Genomic DNA, 17,694 nt, shown 5'->3' with positions numbered 1-17,694 from the left:
TCTAGGGCTGCCTCCTCCTTCTGTGGGCCCCTAAGCAGGGATTGCCTGTTAGACTGAGATGGGTATGTGCCACGGATTAATTCCCTGTGATGACAGGGGCGTCTCAGGCATAGTGCCCACACTTGTTTGTTCCTCTCTTCCCTCTTTGTCTGCTGCACAATCATTGCGTTTGCATGCTCCAGCATCCCCAGGGGATGTGGCCAATATACAATAACATGGATCCCTGTAGAAGTGGACGGCAAGGGTGTCAAATTCAGTGAAGTTACACTAGCGATGACTTTGGCCCTCTCTATGGTGAAATGAAACTCGATTCATAGTCAGAGAGGACACACAAACACAAATAGACATGGCACCTGCTTTTGGGCTTGGCTCTGCAGATGCTAGGTGACAATGGGCTCAACTCTGCGGCCATAACCTACATGCATAATTGCTGCCTGACTGCGCCCTGATTTTTCTACTTGTGCTAAAAAAGAGAACTTGAGCCTTCCCCAGAAGATTTGCATTAACCAACAGCCTAAGGTTTAAACCGGGGGCGAGTTGTGCTCAGCAGGTTTGGCTGGGTCACGACTTTTCACGTGCACATTTGAACTGCTGATGCGCAGCGGCAATGAGTTTTGTAACGAATTTCCTTCTCTTTTTATAGAACAAGGGGAGGAGGCAAGTAGCATCTAACCTTGTTTTAGCAAGGGTTGGAGATAATCAGATTGGGCATGTAACATGATACCTTCTTAAAACAGCGCTTATGCTCCATCCAAACTATTCTGGAAAGGACTCCCATACCTTTATTCTAGAGTCTGATGAGCTCTTTTTTCAGTCTTGCTAAATCCTTCACGACTACAACTTTCCGTGACAGTGAGTTCCACAGTCTAGTCACACGTTTCCTTTCCTCACTTTCAGGTTTGGCCCCTTTTAATTGAGGTGGCTCTCCCTCGTTCTTGTGTGATGACAGGGAGAAGAGATGTTCCTGAGCTACTTTCTCTAGCCCACTAGTTATTTTATGTAGTTCTATCATATCCCCTCTTATCTGTCTCCTCTTTAGGCTAACACTCCCAGTCTTTTCAATCTCTCTTCATAGGAGAGTTTATCTAGGCTCTCGATCATTCTCAACACCCTCCAGTTCTGCAATATCCTTTTGGAGATGGGGTGTCCAGTGCTGCACACAATACGCAGATAAGGGGGCACCATTGATTATACAGAGGCATTACTCTGCTCTGTGTTATTCTCCATCCTGTTCCCTATGCATCCTAACGTCTCCTTTGACCAAAGCTGCACACTGAGCAGAGACTTTTAATTGAACTGTGTATGCCCTTTGTAGATCAATCAATAAAGACACCTGCTCAGTGTGAAGCTGCAGTCAAGAAAAGCAAACGATGTTAGGATGCATAGGCAATGGGAGGGGAATAATACAGAGCATACGCTAACGCCTTTATATAAATCAATGGTGCATCTGGAAAATTCACCTGGGTAGAGGGGTCGGCACATGACCCAGGCATTGCTCAAGTTTCACAGCAGCCCCGAGGGGTCCCGGGAGTAGTTCTTGCTCACATGAGTAGCCCTTGCTCACGTGGGCAGTCTGTCTTGGATTTTTGAAAGCAGGCCTGCTTGTGACCCCGGCAGCAGCATGGGACTCGAATGCCCTCTCCTCAGACTGGGCCGGGAGCGGCGACCCCTGGGTGTCTTTCCATCACCACAGTTACACGCAAACAACGAAGAGAGTTTGATCCAGTAGTTTATTCATTGCATTCGGAAATCAGGCACTGTTTGGCCAGAGCCATGTCCATCCCCCCAACAAGGCATTAGCAGGCACAGGAGTAAAATCAAGGCATGAGAGAGATTTAAGAGGAAGCCACCCTCAGCTTGTCACATCCCGTGGGGAAGGGTGGGGACTCCTTTATGGACAATCCAACCACTTCAGAATACACGTTGGATGCCAGTAAATCAGCTGCCGGCCGAGCCCTCTGCCCGCGCTAAGGATGGGGTTGGGTGTCTGGCACGCATGGCACTACCGTCCTTTAGCAGGCAGTGCTCTGAGCCTGGGGAGCATCTCAACCCTCTTGGGTACCTCACCTCATCTGACTCGTCAAGGGGCAGCTGGCTGAGCTGCATTTGTTTCAGGCAAAACTATCCTCAAGGAGACTCCCTGACAGAGCCAGAGTCCGTGGGCTGGATCCTCACCTGGTGTAAATGGGCAGAGCTCCACCCAAGTCAGTGGAGCTGCACCTATGAACGTCAAGTGGAGCATTCAGCTCTGAGAATTTGGAGAGAAGCACAAAGCCGTGGGTTTGCTTGTAGGTACTGAGTCCCAGGCACCTTGGAGTATAAGGGATGTTAACCTGCCAGAGGCTCTCCTTTGAAATTTAAGGGGGAGGGGCAGGGCACATGGGTGGGAGTTAACCATTTCCATGCCAGCCAAGAAATGGCTTGGATTCCTTTGGGATCTGCTCATGGAATATTGAACACCAGAGCTAGGGCTATATACTTTCTTATCTTGAATCTTGGGCCCCCTGTCCACACCTGCGACCCACGTTCTCTATTAACATGAAACCCCAGGGCTCAAACCAGAGCAGCATTCTCCATTCTCCGGGGTCGATTAACCCTAAGGCCCCAGAACCCCTGCCCAGCCCCAGCACTGCACTTGCTGCAAGAGGGTGAATTTCAGTACATTAATGTTAATGCAGCTGGATCCTTCCCTTTGCAGCTATGGGCTAGACCCATGCACCGGGCGCTGGTGTCCATGGAAGGAACTTTTGTGTTGTGGCATCTGGATTTATTTTTTGGTCAAATTGCTTTGGAAGCAGGCCTGGCTGGCTTAGCTCTATCAGCATTGTGGTAGGTACAGGGCTCTGAAAGAGACTCTCCTCTCAGCTCAGTTTAGTAACAAGCCCGATGGACTTGTATGTTCCACAGGGTAATTAGAAAACTGTCATTACCAGGAAAGAAAGTAGAGCTACAAATGCGGTTAGTGCAAGAAACACTCAGTATGGTCTGATCTCAGCCCCCTGCCCCAGACTCAATGGGAAACTGTCTTTCTGAGTGCAGAACGCCACGTATTGTGACAGGGCTGCACTGAACCCAATGTGATCTTCTAATTGACACTCCAGTCTCTTCTCCAGCTTAAGATCCCTTAATTTCGTCAGCAGGGAACAAGTGCGTCAGCTTCTCAAGCAGCAGTCCTGCTCTGCAGCTGGGCCAGGGAAATGCAGGCTGTTCGCAGGGACTGGTGTCACTTCTCATCACTCCATCGCCTTGTAATAATACCTGGCGCTTTTCACCAGGAGATCTCAAAAGCGTGTCACAATCTTCAGAGTATTTACCCTCCCAACCCCTTTGTGAGGTAGGGCAGGAGGGGAACTGAGGCACAAGAGGCTGAGTATCTTGCCCAAGGCTGCACAAGGAAGTTTGTAGCAGAGAAGAGAATTGGATCTCAGTCTGCAAAGCCCTAGGCTAGCGGCCTAGTCACAGGATCCTCAATGGCATTATGACAACATGCAGCAGCTAAGGGTCTGCCCCTCAGATTTGAAGGTCGGAAGGGATTGTTTGGATCACCAGGAGTGGCAGTAGTCTGATCACTTCTGATGTTTGAAACAAAATCGTTAAGCTTTGTGAAGATTAGAGGGGTTCTGCAAAACACAACCAATGCCACACAGACTTTCCTTCCTCTTTCTCCTAAGGAATTCGACTTGCCATCCAGGCTGAATGGCTGCATTTGGCTCAGTGAGGAGGATTCTGGTTGCAAAGAAGAGCCAGACTGTGCCTTTTCCATGCATTGCTGCCATTTGGTCTCTGATGAGTGTGAATCTACGTCAGAAACCATCCGGGGCTGTTACAATGCAACCTCACCAAAGCTAGAGGTGTCGGTGCATGGCCATGTCCTGACATGGGAAAAGGAGGGTCTACATGCAGGTACTGGTTTACTCAGTGCTAAGAATGAGGCTAACCAGAGACACAATCCGATTGTGGTTGCTGAGTCTTCTCAGCTCCCATTGACTTCAGTGGAGTCAACGGCAGCTCAGCTGCTTTGAAAATCAGGCAATTTATGTAGGGGCCTAACTACAAACTAGGCGACTATTTGTAAAAATCTTGTCCCTAGTATCCAAACCAAGCACCAATTGCACAGTTGGATTTGCAGTTGGGAAGCTGTATTTACATGGATTTTTAAACTAACTGGGCCCCATTGAAAAAAGGCAACTACAATATTAACCAAAAATATTTGGGAACGATTCCTGCTTTTGTAGGTAAATTTCCCAGGGTACATCATTATTAACAATAGGAGTTCAATAGACTTGAGTTAAACAAGGCATCTCATTTACATTTGCTCTTGTTCCGCCCAGGTGGAATGTTTGAGATTTCTGCTGTGCTGGAATCCATCATGACAGAGACAATCACTCCAAACCGAGATAAATATGCAGTTGGTGCAATACAGCCTTGCATCCAGAGACCTTGAGGAATGAAATTTTTTAAAGATAGTCTGTAAAATTGAACAGAGAAATGCTACTTCTGATGCTCAGTTGCTCTTCAGCTTGGCTGTTTAGGTAGAATTAAATATCACCCCACACTTCACCAGAAAGTCGTGAGTAAGCTTTGGAGTAGCATTGCACACAGACGCTCGTTTCATAGTGACAATTATGAGATGAACTTCATACACATCCCCATCTAAGTCCTTTCATTCTCAGCTGTGGATCTTGCATGTGTATCATTCTGGATGTATCCTCTGAGGTCCAATGCACAGTTGGCTAGAAAGAAATGATTCTGTTTGCCCTTGCAGAGCATTCTGAATGCACTGTCTCCTCCAAATCCCATTGACATATCCTGGCACTGTGGATCGTCTATATCTGTAGTGTTGTGCTTGGTCATCTTAGCAAGAGAGGGGTAGTAGCCATATGGCTATGGAAAACAATCCAATCCCTTCCTAGTGTAGCCCTGTTTCCTCTATTGAATCATAGAATCATAGAATATCAGAGTTGGAAGGGCCCTCAGGAGGTCATCTAGTCCAACCCCCTGCTCAAAGCAGGACCAATCCCCAGACAGATATTAACACAGATATTAACACAGCACATCCTGAACAGCTGAAATCCTTTCAGCTATACCCTGTCAGACCTGTCCTGTGACTCTTACTCACACAAGTAGTGGCATTCAAATCCATGGGACTGCTCTCATGAGTAAGAGTCATCCGAGTAAAGGTTTACATTTTCTAGTGAAATCCCATTCATAGAAATGTAGAGCTGGAAGGGATCTTGAAAGTCCAGCCCCCGGGGCTGAGGCAGGCCAAGTACACGTAGACCATCCCAGACAGGTGTTCAGCAGTACAGGTGCCGGGTGTTGATGAAAGCAGTTCAAAGCTTTGTCCTCTATAAGACACGGTCAATGTTTGCAGGTTTGCTCAATATACAGTCAAGAGCAAAATCTAGGGCTTGAGCCCAACCTGCTTGTCTCAATGCCAGTATTCTGCTCTCCTAGCACATAGTGTGAAGTTTACCTGCCCACAGAGGACCTGCAGGGGGGTGAATTTCACCTATGGGGAGAGGAGAAGGTCAAAGTTGGGGATCCACTAGGCCTGTCTGAGAGCAGGATCAGGCCCTAATAATCTCATGGCAAATCCAGCCAGGCTGAAAGAGGCATTACTTGCCACCCGTGAGCGCTGAGCCTGAGCAGCCCTCAGCGGTTAAAGAAGAATGACTTGATGTTCTGAAAGAAGTGTGACTTCTGTCTCTGCCGCTGCTTCTTCCGGATGACGGGGATCCAGACGAAGCCGCAAACCAGGAGCATCAGCCCCAGGGACAGGAAAGCCGGGCCGCACATTTTGTAAACATTTTTATTGGTCTCTATGAAGCAGGAAAGGCTGGTAACCACCACTCCAAAGAGGAAGATGGCGCCTCCGACAGAAACCACCACGATGGGCTTGTGGTAGATCTCCCACTTGTTCCTGGGCGTGTTGGTCCAGACGGACTCGCTCCTGGAGCTGATGCACAGCGTGCTGGCCGTGTTGCTAGTGATCAAATCCTTGGATTCAGGGGACTTTTCACTCCCGTCCAGGCTCATGGGGTGGGTCTCCATGGTGCTGGGCATTGCAGGTCTGGGGGTTAATGCCTGAGAGGAACAGAAGAGGAAAACAGAGGGGATTAGCACTGCGGGGACTGAAATTCATTCACAAGGTCATGTTGTTTGAATTAGCTGGGGCCAAAGCCACCCCAGAGCCAGAGCAGAGAAAGGCTCACGGGGTTGCAGCTGAGAGAGGACGGTATTGCTCCTGTGGGAACACTGCAGCTTAAAATACCCCAGCTGGCCTATTAGGGGCCCAATTGTGCCCGGGCATTGAGCAGGCCCATAGGAACCCCCCACTCTGTGCCCCTGTGCATGGGGCTGACACGGTCTTTGTTCCATGGCTCACAAGAACCCAGCTCCCATTGGGGCACCTCGGTGAAATGGCCAGTTTTCCAAGGGTGCTCAACACCCAGCAGCTCCCAGTGCTCTTGGAGGGAGCTGCTGGGCGCTGAGCACTTTGGAAAATCTGGCCCTTTTGCAATCACCCCAGGGCAAGGCTAACAGCACTAGCCAGCAGCCCCTGCCCTGCCTTAGAGCAGCCAGCAGAGCTGAGCAGGTACTGGGGCCAGTGTGTGCCACACTCTCAGAGCAGGCAGCAAAGGGCTGGGAGAAGCAGAGCTCGGAAAGGCCTGGTGGCCTGTGTCTCCTTTCTCATCAGGGCTGGCTCTAACTTTTTTGCCACCCCAGGCAAAAAAGAAGAGCGCCGCCCCGCCGTAACACCCCCACCCAAGTGCCGCGCCGCCCAAACCCCTCCCCCCCAGCGTCGGGCCGGGCTGCCCAACCCCGCCAGAGCGCCTTGCTGGGTCGCCCAAACCTCCCGAGCGCTGCGCCGGGCCGGGTCGGGCCGGCCAAACCTCCGCCCCGCCTCGAGCGCCGCGCCGGACAGCCAACCAAACCCCCGCCGCCCTGGAGCACCGCGCCACCCAACCCCCCGCCCCTCCCGGAGCGCCGCGCCGAGCCTTGCCTCGCCTCGCCTCGCCGGGCCGCCCAAACCCCCGGAGCGCCGCGTTAACCAACCCCCCCCCCAGGCGTTGCGCCGGGCCGGCCAAACCCCCGCCTCCCCGCGCCCCACGCCGGGCTGCCCAAATCCCCGCCCCCCCCCGAGCGCCGCGCCGCCCAACCCCTCCAGCGCCGTGCCGCTGAAACATCCCCCGCACTGCCCGGCCGAAACAAACCTACCCCCGCCAAAAACCCCTCGAGCGCTGCCCTGCCAAACAAAAACAAAACAAAACAAAAAAAACCATCGCGAGCATCTCCCGCCACCCCAACATTGGCTGCCCCTTCTAGGGTGCCGCCCCAAGCACGTGCTTGGTCAGCTGGTGCCTGGAGCCGGCCCTGTTTCTCATACCCCACATTTTCACCTGGGCCCCTCTCTGCTTACCCCAGAGTGAGAGAAGATCCCGCCCATGAGACACAGGGACCCCAAAGTGCTTCACCAGGGAAAGTGTCATTGTCCCCATTTAACTAATGGGGAAACTAAGGCACAGAGCGGGGTGATGGCTTGCCCAGGTCACCCGGAAACTTGGAGAGCGAGTTGGGAATGTGGTGCACATACCAAACTGCCCAGTCCAGTGCCCTACCCAGTGGGCCATGCTGCCTCCTTGCGATCCTGGCGTAGGTAGGTGGTCCTAACTGCCATGGCTTCCACAGACATGCTTACCCCCACAGGCCTTCTAACCCAGAATGCACTAGGGCCTAGTGACAGGCTTTCCCCAGCTAGCACCCCCAGTCCAGCCTGGTTTGTTGCTGGGACCCACCCTATTCAAATCTCTCAGCAGCAGTGCCGTCCTCGGGCTAAATGCTCTAGGCTAGACCAGGCCACCTGGGGAGGGATAGATGAGAGGCCAAACAGAGCAGTCTATAGGACTGGGTCTAACTTGGCCTTTGTGCTTTCTCCCTGCTTGTACTTCTGGGCAGCAGCGCGCCACAGTCAGACTTGTCAAGGCCACATGTAACGTTAGTTTAGGGAGGCAGTGTGTGGCCCAGCAGCTAGCATGGTAGGCTGGGACTCAGGACACCTAGGTTGTATTTCTGGCTCTGCCTGGGGCCTGCTGGGTGACCTTGGGCATGTTGCTTCCCCTATCTGGGCCTCAGTTTCCCCATCTGTACAATGGGGCTAATAATACTGGCCACCTTTACAAAGGGCTTTGAGCTCACTAGAAGAAAAGTGCTAGATCAGGGCTAGGTGTTAATATGCAGCCTTTGATTTGCCACGAGGAGAGTGAGAGACATTTCTGGGCTGGTGAGTGGTTTGCGCTCCCCGAGGTGCTGTTAGCTGCAGGATCTGCTCACGGATGTGGAAAGCTCTGATTCTAAGTAATCCACACAGTGAATTGCTCTCGCTGGCATTGCTGGGGTCAGTGATGCTGCCGCCTCATGGGCCCCAGTGTTGCAGTTACTTTCTCACCAAATCAAGAAGGAAATCCATTTTCTCGGAAGCCCAGCAGCGTAATGCACAGAAGCCATTAGGATAAGAGGGAAAGTGGTGGGCTTTCTATAAACTGCTATTTCCACTTGGCTCCGATTGGTTGCTGGCTGTTGCTGAAACACAGGAAGCAGGCAGATTAACCCCTCAGTGCTCGCTGTCTGCCCTTCGGAAACTTCAGCCAGCTGGTTTGCAGCAGACACCGCCAGATCCACCCGCTGTGGACCTGCAGTCCAGAGAGCAGCCGATCGCGGATGCCAGTCTGGCGATTTCATTCATCAGTGTATGTGGAATAATTCCAGCCCAACTGCAGGTGCAGTCTGGCTTATTTCGCCCCGAGCGCAGGCCTCGCAGCCATCACATCGGGGGCTGGATGACCCAGGAATGGCTGGGTGACACAGAGAGCGATGCCAGGTGTGTGACTGTGGCCAGCCACCTATCCATCTAAGGTTCAGGGCTTTGTAATTCTTCTGCAAGAGCAGAGGGAAGACAGAGTACATAACGTGTGCAGGGAAATGCTCTGCTTTCGGGGTCTCTTGTTGGGATCTAGTTAAGGGGAAAACCCAGAACCCTGCACTCAGAACTCAGCAGGCATCCAAAGGAAGAAATGGCATTTAACTGCTCTGGGCCCAATCCTAAAGACTCAGGCCCATGGCTAGCTTTAGGCATGTCAGTTACTCCAGTGCTTTCAATGGGCCGGTCACATGTGTGAAGTGGAGCACCATCATAAGGCTTTGCAGGGACGGGCCCTTATTTTTTAGTACAGCCCACAGTCGTTGCTTGCTTTGGGCGGTATTTGTGATCCACAGCAATTAACTTTTGAAAACTCTTCAGTCCTCATTTGACATACGCAGGATGATTAGCCGCATCCGCATTCTTTATTCATCTTTGGGGCTGCATAAAATTGCACCTCCTGCGTTTGGCTGGGTTGGGAGACATGAAAAACAGTCTTGTAAGTGCCCAGGGCTGGATTCTGAGCCCTGGAAAGTCCTTCCAGACAGCTGTCAGTGAGATCAGAAGCAGGCCGAGACCTCAGAAAATTTCCCGTTATGAGGAATCAATGAGGGAGCTGGTGCTGTGTAAATGGAGTGCAGTTAGAGAGGTTAACAAGCTGGCACAGCTGCTAAGAAAACCTGTCCGTATTCTGGTGTGATGGGCCAAATGGAGGAGCCAGTGCCCGATGCCAATGGATCCTAAGATTTCCCCCCTGACCATGTGTTCAGTTTATTGTGAACAGTGTCCTCCCTGTTCTGGCCATGGTCACTTTCCTTCTAGTTCACCCCTTTGGAAAGGTGGAGGAATAATGCTGGGAACAATAGCTAGGATCCCCAATCAAGGGTCAGGGCCCCACTGTGCTAGGGGCTGTACAGCCGAAGAACGAAGAAGACAGTCCCTGGTCCGAAAGCTCCCCATCTACATGCCAGACAGGATATTAACAGGTGGACAAAATAGACTGGAGAAAGGTTGAGGAAACAGTGAGAAAAAAGCAAAATCACAAAATGGATCACATCTCTGTCTGGGAATCTGAGAGAGGCTCCCAGATCTGATGCAAATAAGTGACTGTCCTGGATTCTCACAAGCCCCCACCCTCAGTACTTCATCCCCACTAGAGCTGTGTGACTAACCAGTCCCTGGCAGTTCAAAAACCAAAACTTGGCTTGACCCAAAGGGAAATAAAACATTCCAAAACATTTCAGTGAATCGATAAGAATTTAGCTTCATTAAAATTTCTGGGCACTTTTTTCACGTAAAAGCAAAGGAAATAAAGGGTTAGATTCACAGAATGGAGGAGGAGTTGGTGATGATTACAGGATTAGAAAACATTTTATAGTGAGGGACTCAGGGAACTCAATCTGTTTAGCTTAACAAAGAGAAGGTTAAGGGGTGACTTGATCACCCTCTGTAAGCACCTGCCTGGGGAGTAAATATTTGATAATGGGCTCTCGATCTAGCAGAGAAAGTCATGACACCATTCAAGGGCTGGAAGTTGAAGATTCGGACTGGAAATAAGACCTACATTTTGAACAGGGAGAGTAATTAACCACTGGAACAATTTACCCAGGATTGTGGTGGATTCTCCATCACTGGCAATTTTTAAATCAAGACTGGGTGTTTTCCTTAAAGTTCTGCTCTGGGAATGATTGTGGGGCAGGTCTCTGGCCTGTCAGACTAGCTGACCCCAGTAGTCCCTTCTGGCCCTGGGATCTCTGACCCATATAACTGCCAGCCCGGTGATTAGGCTGCTGCCCTGCCATGGGTTCAGTCCCTCCACTGTCTGCCACGGAAGAGGAATCTGAACTCGGGTCTTCTGCGTTACAAGAGGTGCCTCAGTCACTGGCCTATGGGATGGTCTGGGAAGAGTCTCTCTGCTGGTGAAGCTGTTCCGCTGTGTCTGTAATATTTGAATAGTCACTGGGGCAGGCAAAGCAGATGCTGATTCTATAGCACCATGGCTAGGGCATGTGCTTGCACCAGGGGCCACCCCAGTTCAGCTCCCTTTGTACTCCAGGCAAAGGAGGGAATTCATTGGCGTCTCCCAGACTCCAGTTATGGGCCCTAGCGACAGGGCTAGGGTGGGTGGAGGCGCGTGGGCCCCCTCAGAGTGTTGGAAGTGGGGCTGACATCCTGAACGGTTGTTTTTGCAGAAAATATTCAGCAGATTCATGTCATATTTGCGAATAGTGCTGGGGCGATTAAATGGTATTTTCGGCAAATAAAAAATGTGTCCCAGCTGTAAATCCAGCCCCTCTCTTCTCCTTGGAAGACTTCCTGTAGCAGTCAGTCAGGGCCGCTGGAGCTGTGTCCCTTCCAAATAACGACCCCTTGAGAGGGCTGAGTTGGGTGGGTGGCTGGCTGGCTTCAGGGAGCCCCTCCCTCCTGACATAACCATCCTCCAGCTGAGGGGGAGCGACTTGCCCCGGCCGTACTGGGAGCCAGTGTCGGAGCTGGGAATGGATCCCCAGGGCCAGAACCGCTTTGCTGAGTGCACAGCGGGTGGAAGGCAGTGTGGTGCACCCGACACCAAGCTGGCTAGGGCCTTGGGCAGTGCCACAGCCACCCAGGATGGGCCAGAGTTGGTCAGGAGGGCCGGGAGCTGTGGAGAGCCCCAGGGGAAGCTGCTCAGGGGTTGGGTGAAGTAGGAAGTTCCCTGGTACTTGGCTGCGCTGAACATGGCACAGGCCCCACAGCTGGGGTGCATGGCTCATAGCCCTGACCGGTGCTGCTATCTCAGCGCTGCAGGGCTCAATGCCCTGACAGGATGGCTGGTGCCAGCACCTCGCGCTGTGCAGAGCGACCAGCTTTCCCCCCTTCCGACCAGCCCCTGTCCTGCCCCTGAGTGCTCTGCAAATGAGCCCCTGGTGCCACAGCGTGACTCCTGGGCCTAGTCGCCATGCACCGAAGGTGATGAGCCTGCTACAGCCTGGCTAATAGAGCCAGGACTTTTAGCTCAGGTAGCAGAGAGATGTGCACTGCAATCTAGAGGACCCAGGTTCAATCCCCCCTGTTGCTGACATGGGGACAGTTGCACTGCCGCTGCTCTTAGAAAGGCCAATGCCCAAGGCTGGAAAAGACCAGCGAGTCCCCAGCGGGAGCAACATTTTCCCCACCATTGCCCACTCTGCCTACCCCTAGAGATAGGGCCTCTTCCAGGTCTTCCCCAGCCTAATGCCACTTTCCAGCCAAAGGGGGGAACCAGGAGTCACAAATGCCACATCCCCGACTCCAACACCCCAGCAAGGTGCCTGGCCACCGGCAAGAACCCTTAGCAGTTGGTCAAGAAATACCCAGAGCATCATTCTCCTCTCGCTGCTGTGCTGCGTGGGACTCTGGGAAGGTCAATTATTTTGTGCAGGAAATTCCCAACATTTCCTGGTTTGTCTAAGTTTCCTGAGAGACTTTTTGGGTTTTTTTTTTGTCCCCTCCACCGATTGCTAAGAAACGGAAATCAGATTTGGCTTCCAACTGCCAGCAAATCTAGAGATTCTCAGTAACAAAAAAACAGAAATCAACTAAATCAGTAAACAAAGGGAGAGCTGGTAAAAGTGGGAAAATCCTTTTCAACAATACATATTTTTCTCCAGTTTTCATTTCAAGGCTACCGGATCCCAATTTATTACTCTCAACACTGGAGCAACAGGATGAAATTCTCTGGTCTGGGTTATGCAGAAGGTCACATTAGATGCTCTAATGGTCCCTTCTGGCCTTGGAATCTGTGAATCTTGGAATCTCTCAATGCGCCATCTGGATTTACAGGCGTCTTTGCGGTGGATGGAAAGGAGGAATCTATACAGTGCGACATGCGTGTGATCATAAAGAGAAGGTGTGTGGATAGCAAACTGCTCTGGAATGGCAGCTCTCCAGCCTATGGAGACACACCTCACTGTGTCCCCTGGATTGTCTGCCCTTTTCATGCATGTAAAAGTTTTCAATAAAAAGTTATGGTGGCAGTTAACAAACAATGCCATTGCAGCTGGGCATGATTCTTATTGTTCCTTAACATGTTTTCAATAGTCCCATCAGGGGCTCGTTCACCTGCACATCGACCAATGTGATATATGCCATCATGTGCCAGCAATGCCCCTCTGCCATGTACATTGGCCAAACCGGACAGTCTCTATGCAAAAGAATAAATGGACACAAATCAGATGTCAAGAATTATAACATTCAAAAAACAGTCGGAGAACACTTCAACATCCCTGGTCACTCAATTACAGACCTCAAAGTCGCAATTCTTCAACAAAAAACCTTCAAAAACAGACTCCAACAAGAAACTGCAGAACTGGAATTAATTTGCAAACTGGACACCATTAAATTAGGCTTGAATAAAGACTGGGAGTGGATGGGTCATTACACAAACTAAAAACTATTTCCCCATGCTAATTTTCCCCCTACTGTTACTTACACCTTCTTGTCAACTGTTTGAAATGGGCCATCCTGATTATCACTACAAAAGTTTTTTTTCTCCTACTGATAATAGCCCACCTTAATCGATTAGTCTCGTTAGAGTTGGTATGGCAGCACCCATTTTTTCATGTTCTCTGTGTATATATATATCTTCCTGCTGTATTTTCCACTGCATGCATCTGATGAAGTGGGTTTTAGCCCACAAAAGCTTATGCCCAAATAAATTTGTTAGTCTCTAAGGTCCCACAAGTACTCCTCGTTCTTTTTTCAATAGATCTTGGAGCCTCGGGGAAACTGCAGAAGACTGGGAGAAAACGAATGTGTCAATTTTTAAAAAGAGTAAATGGGATGACCCCAGTATTTATAGACCTCTCAGCCTAACATCGATCCCAGGCAAGATAATGAAGCTGCTGAGAGAGGAGTTGAGAAATAAAGAATTAAAGGAGGGGGAGTTAATTAAAGCAAATCAACGTGGGTTTATGGAAAATAGATCCTGTCAAACTAACTTGGTATCTGTTTTTGATGAGATTACAAGTTTGGTTGATAAGGAAATAGTGTTGACATGATAGACTGAGATATCTGTAAGGTATTTGACTTGCTACCGCACGACATCTTGATAAAAAAAACGAACGATATAAAATTAACATGACCCACATTAAATGGATTAAAAATTGGCTAACTGATAGGTCTCAAAATGTAACCATAAATGGGGAATCCTCACTGAGGGGTGTGTTTCCAGTCGGGTCCAGCCAGTATCAGTTTTTGGCCCTACATTTACATTAACATTTTTATCAATGACCTGGAAGAAAACATAAAATCATCACCTATAAAGTTTGCAGATGACACAAAAACTGGGTGAGTGGCAAATAATAAAGAGGGCAGGTCACTGATACAGAGAGACCTGGATCACTTGGTAAACTGGGTGCAACCAGACAGAATGCACTTTAATACAGTTACATGTAAAAGTATTCATCTAGGAATGAAGAAAGGCCGTACTTATAGAATGAGGGACTTTATCCTGGGAAGCAGGGACTCTGAAAAAGATTTGGGTTCATGGTGGATACTCAGCTGAGCATGCTCTAATGCGATCCTGGGATGCATAAACAGCAGAATCTCAGGAAAGAGTTGAGCGGTTATTTAACCTCTGTATTTGGCACTGGTGTGAACGCTGCTAGAATCCTGTGTCCAGTTCTGGTGCCCACAATTCAAGAAGGATGTTGATAAATTGGAGAGGGGTCAGAGAATAGCCATGAGAATGATTAAAGGATTAGAAAACCTGCCTGGCCTCAAAGAGCTCAATCTATTTAGCTTAACAAAGAGAAGGTTAAGGGGTGACTTGATCACAGTCTGTAAGTATCTGCATGGGGAGCAAATGTTTAATAATGGGCTCTTCAGTCTAGTGGAGAAAGGTCTAATCCAATGCTGGAAGTTGAAGGTAGACAAATTGAGACTGGAAATAACATTTTTAACAGTGACAGTAATTAACCATTGGAACAATGTACCAAGGGTCATGGTGCACCCTCCATCACTGACAATTTTCAAATCAGGACTGGGTGTGTTTCTAAAAGCTCTGCTCTAGGAATTTCTTGGGGGCAGTTCTCTGCCCAGGGCGATAGAGGAGGTCAGACTAGATGATCACAATGGTCCCTTCTGGCCTTGGAATCTTTGAATCTCTTTGGGTTGTTGGCGACATCAAGGAATTTACCATAATTAATGCCTCCCCCCCCGGTTTTAGGAGTTTAGAGCCCTTGTCACGGTGACTCTGTCCGTGTTTGGGTTTTCTATAGTCCCTTCACCACACAATCGAAGCGCTAGTGAATGACACAGAAACTGGCTTGTTCCCCTTCTCTTTGTGCCAGAGGTGACACGATCCCAAGCTGGGCGAAATGAAATGTACAGACAAGATGCTGGGATCCCCACCTTCATCCATGCCAGTGAGCAGGTACATCAGTGAGGTGACCACACATGGAGCAACAGGTTTGTTTTACCTTCAAGCGCAGCAGAACTTAAAGGAGCAAGCCAACCGGTCACTGACCTGCACTGGTGCTGAGACTGACTGGGAATAAAGCATCTGGGTGAAGGGCCACAGAGTGCATCTGATTATTGAAGCAATGAAGGTTTTAAAAAGTGAACTCACCACAGATGGTCCTGGCACGTGGGCACGTCACTCTCAGAGACAAGGGAACCGGCTACATTAACTGTCTCCTCTACGCTCAGTGAGCAACCCAACAGCCAGCCCTCCCATCAATGGCCCCAGGAGCACCCCAGGATTATTGAGCTTTGCATCACTTTGTGTTGATCTTTTAAGGGCATGATCCTGCAGTCCGGCCCCAGGCAAAGCTCTCGCTGACTTCAGGGGGAGCTTTGCCTGCACAAGGCATGCAGGATGGAGCCCTTCAAAAGCAGTTCAGCACATTAAACCAACCACCCCGCCCCTCTGCTACTCCCTGTGTGTGACAAGGTCTCTGGTGTGGTGTGTGCTTGGGAAGATGTCCCCAGACACAGGCTATTTAGACTCCAAAACTCTGGCTACAGATGCAGAAATAGGGGAAACATATGGTACAAAGGGTTTTAAGCAGCCTAGGAGTTGTTCAATGGAAGATGGGGGGCCAGATTCTGATCTCCATTACACTGATGTAAATTCAAGTCACTCTGCTGAGATCCACACAGAGTTACTCTGCTGGTGTAACTGACAGCTCGATCTGGCCCTGTGGACAGGATCCTATGATTGCAGGTTTTTAGCAGCCTCTAGAATCAGAGATAGTTTAGAGGGTCCCAGCAACTCACCCAGTGTCACCTGCCCATTGAGCATCAGATCTGGGACCATTTAAATATCCCTTTTCAGTGCTTACTTTGCAAAATACAGGTTCCTCCTCTCCAGAGACAAGAAACTCCCCAGCCCCCAAGTCCGAGGTTCAGATCCTCAGTTCCAACATGCATCCCCCCACATCCACAGAACTCCGCAATCCCAACCTGCAGCCCCTTCCTATTTGTGGTGCTCCTCAATCACCACCCATATCCCCTTCTTATTTACACTGCCCCTCCATCCTGACTCGCAACCTCCTCTTATTCCTGGTGCTCCTAAATCCCAATGGTAAAAGATTCCTACTTACATGGCTAGCAGCTCAGGACCGGCTCCTCTGCCCCACACATGGATGGAATTTGGAGTAAGTGGGTGTTATGATCGCCCAGTTCCGGCTAACCGTGCCCCACCCCCAACGTTGTCTACAGGGCTGTGTTGAGTGCTTAATAACCAACGGAGCATACTCCAGCTCCGATGAGCTCACCAGCTATCAGCGAATGGCTTAACTCTTCCTTTCCCTGCCTCCAGTTCTTGAGAGCACGGGATTGGCTCCAGTGCAGCTTCTGGTGGTTTAATATAATGCCAGGCCTCAGCAGTGAGTCTAACTACATTGCAGGGGAGGAACTGTGGTCAGTGGCTAGAGAAGCGAACAGGGCAGCAGAACTCCTGGGTTCAGCGGCTGATTTAGTGTCTGAGACCCTCAGCAAATCACTGAAACCTTTCTGGGCCTCAACTTCCCATCTCTAGAATGGGGACACTGCACAGGGAGCTGCAATTAACATCTGGAAAGGGATTGGAGATCTGTGACTGGTGGGCACCACGGATTACACAAGATAGGAACCATCGGTGATTCATTCTTATGCCTACACTGCCTCAGGGCTGGGGTGGCTGAGACACTTTGCCTTTCTCCTCCATGGACCCAGGGCCAGATTCTGATACCAATTATCCCACTGTGAATCTAGAGTGACTCCACTCATTTCAGTGGACTGAATCCAGATTTGCATTTTAGGCAGTGCGATCAGAATATGCCCCCTGGGTCCTGCATCCTTGCTCTGATTGTCCCTGCTCAGTCCCAATGGATGGTTGTTAGTTTGGCACAGTCAGCAATGTCTACCCAGCTAAAGCCAGCATTGAGATGCTGTATGCACTGGTTTTGTCTCCCTTCCAATATTTGTTACACGGCTATTCTGGTTATCCAGATAAAGGTCCAATCCCTAAATGAATCTTGCTAAATTCTTGGCCTCAATGACATCATGTGGCAGTGAGTTCCACAGTCTAATAACGCATGGATCAAGAAAGCATTTCCTTTGATCAGTGCTGAACTTACCACCTTTCACTTTCATGGACCGTCCCCGTGTCATTACAGTCAGAGATGGCACTCATTGCTACCCAGACCCAACGTGCTAGGCTACCTCATGGGAATGGATCTGTGACGAGTTTAGGCTGAAGGGAGGCTGAATGTCATGGGCCAGAACTGGCCCAGTACTGCAAACATGGAGAATGGACTCCTCACCTCACT

At 50.0% G+C, this 17,694-nt stretch overlaps 1 protein-coding gene across 1 annotated transcript; it reads right to left on the bottom strand.

Annotated features, from left to right (window-relative positions):
* Positions 1-1,712: 1,712 nt before the first annotated feature.
* On the bottom strand, positions 1,713-16,667 carry PIRT (phosphoinositide interacting regulator of transient receptor potential channels). The gene is made up of 2 exons (XM_005305135.4): positions 16,486-16,667; positions 1,713-6,087 (listed from the first exon to the last, which is right to left on the bottom strand). Exon 2 carries the CDS (start codon positions 6,064-6,066, stop codon positions 5,656-5,658), a length of 411 nt encoding a protein of 136 aa, XP_005305192.1. The 5' UTR covers positions 6,067-6,087; positions 16,486-16,667; the 3' UTR covers positions 1,713-5,655.
* Positions 16,668-17,694: the final 1,027 nt, after the last annotated feature.

The sequence above is a fragment of the Chrysemys picta genome, chromosome 12, assembly GCF_011386835.1.
Source record: "Chrysemys picta bellii isolate R12L10 chromosome 12, ASM1138683v2, whole genome shotgun sequence".
In the NCBI taxonomy this organism is placed as follows: Eukaryota; Metazoa; Chordata; order Testudines; family Emydidae; genus Chrysemys; species Chrysemys picta.
The sequence above is the reverse complement of the archived record's forward strand: the minus strand, read 5'-3'. Positions and strand labels throughout refer to the sequence as shown.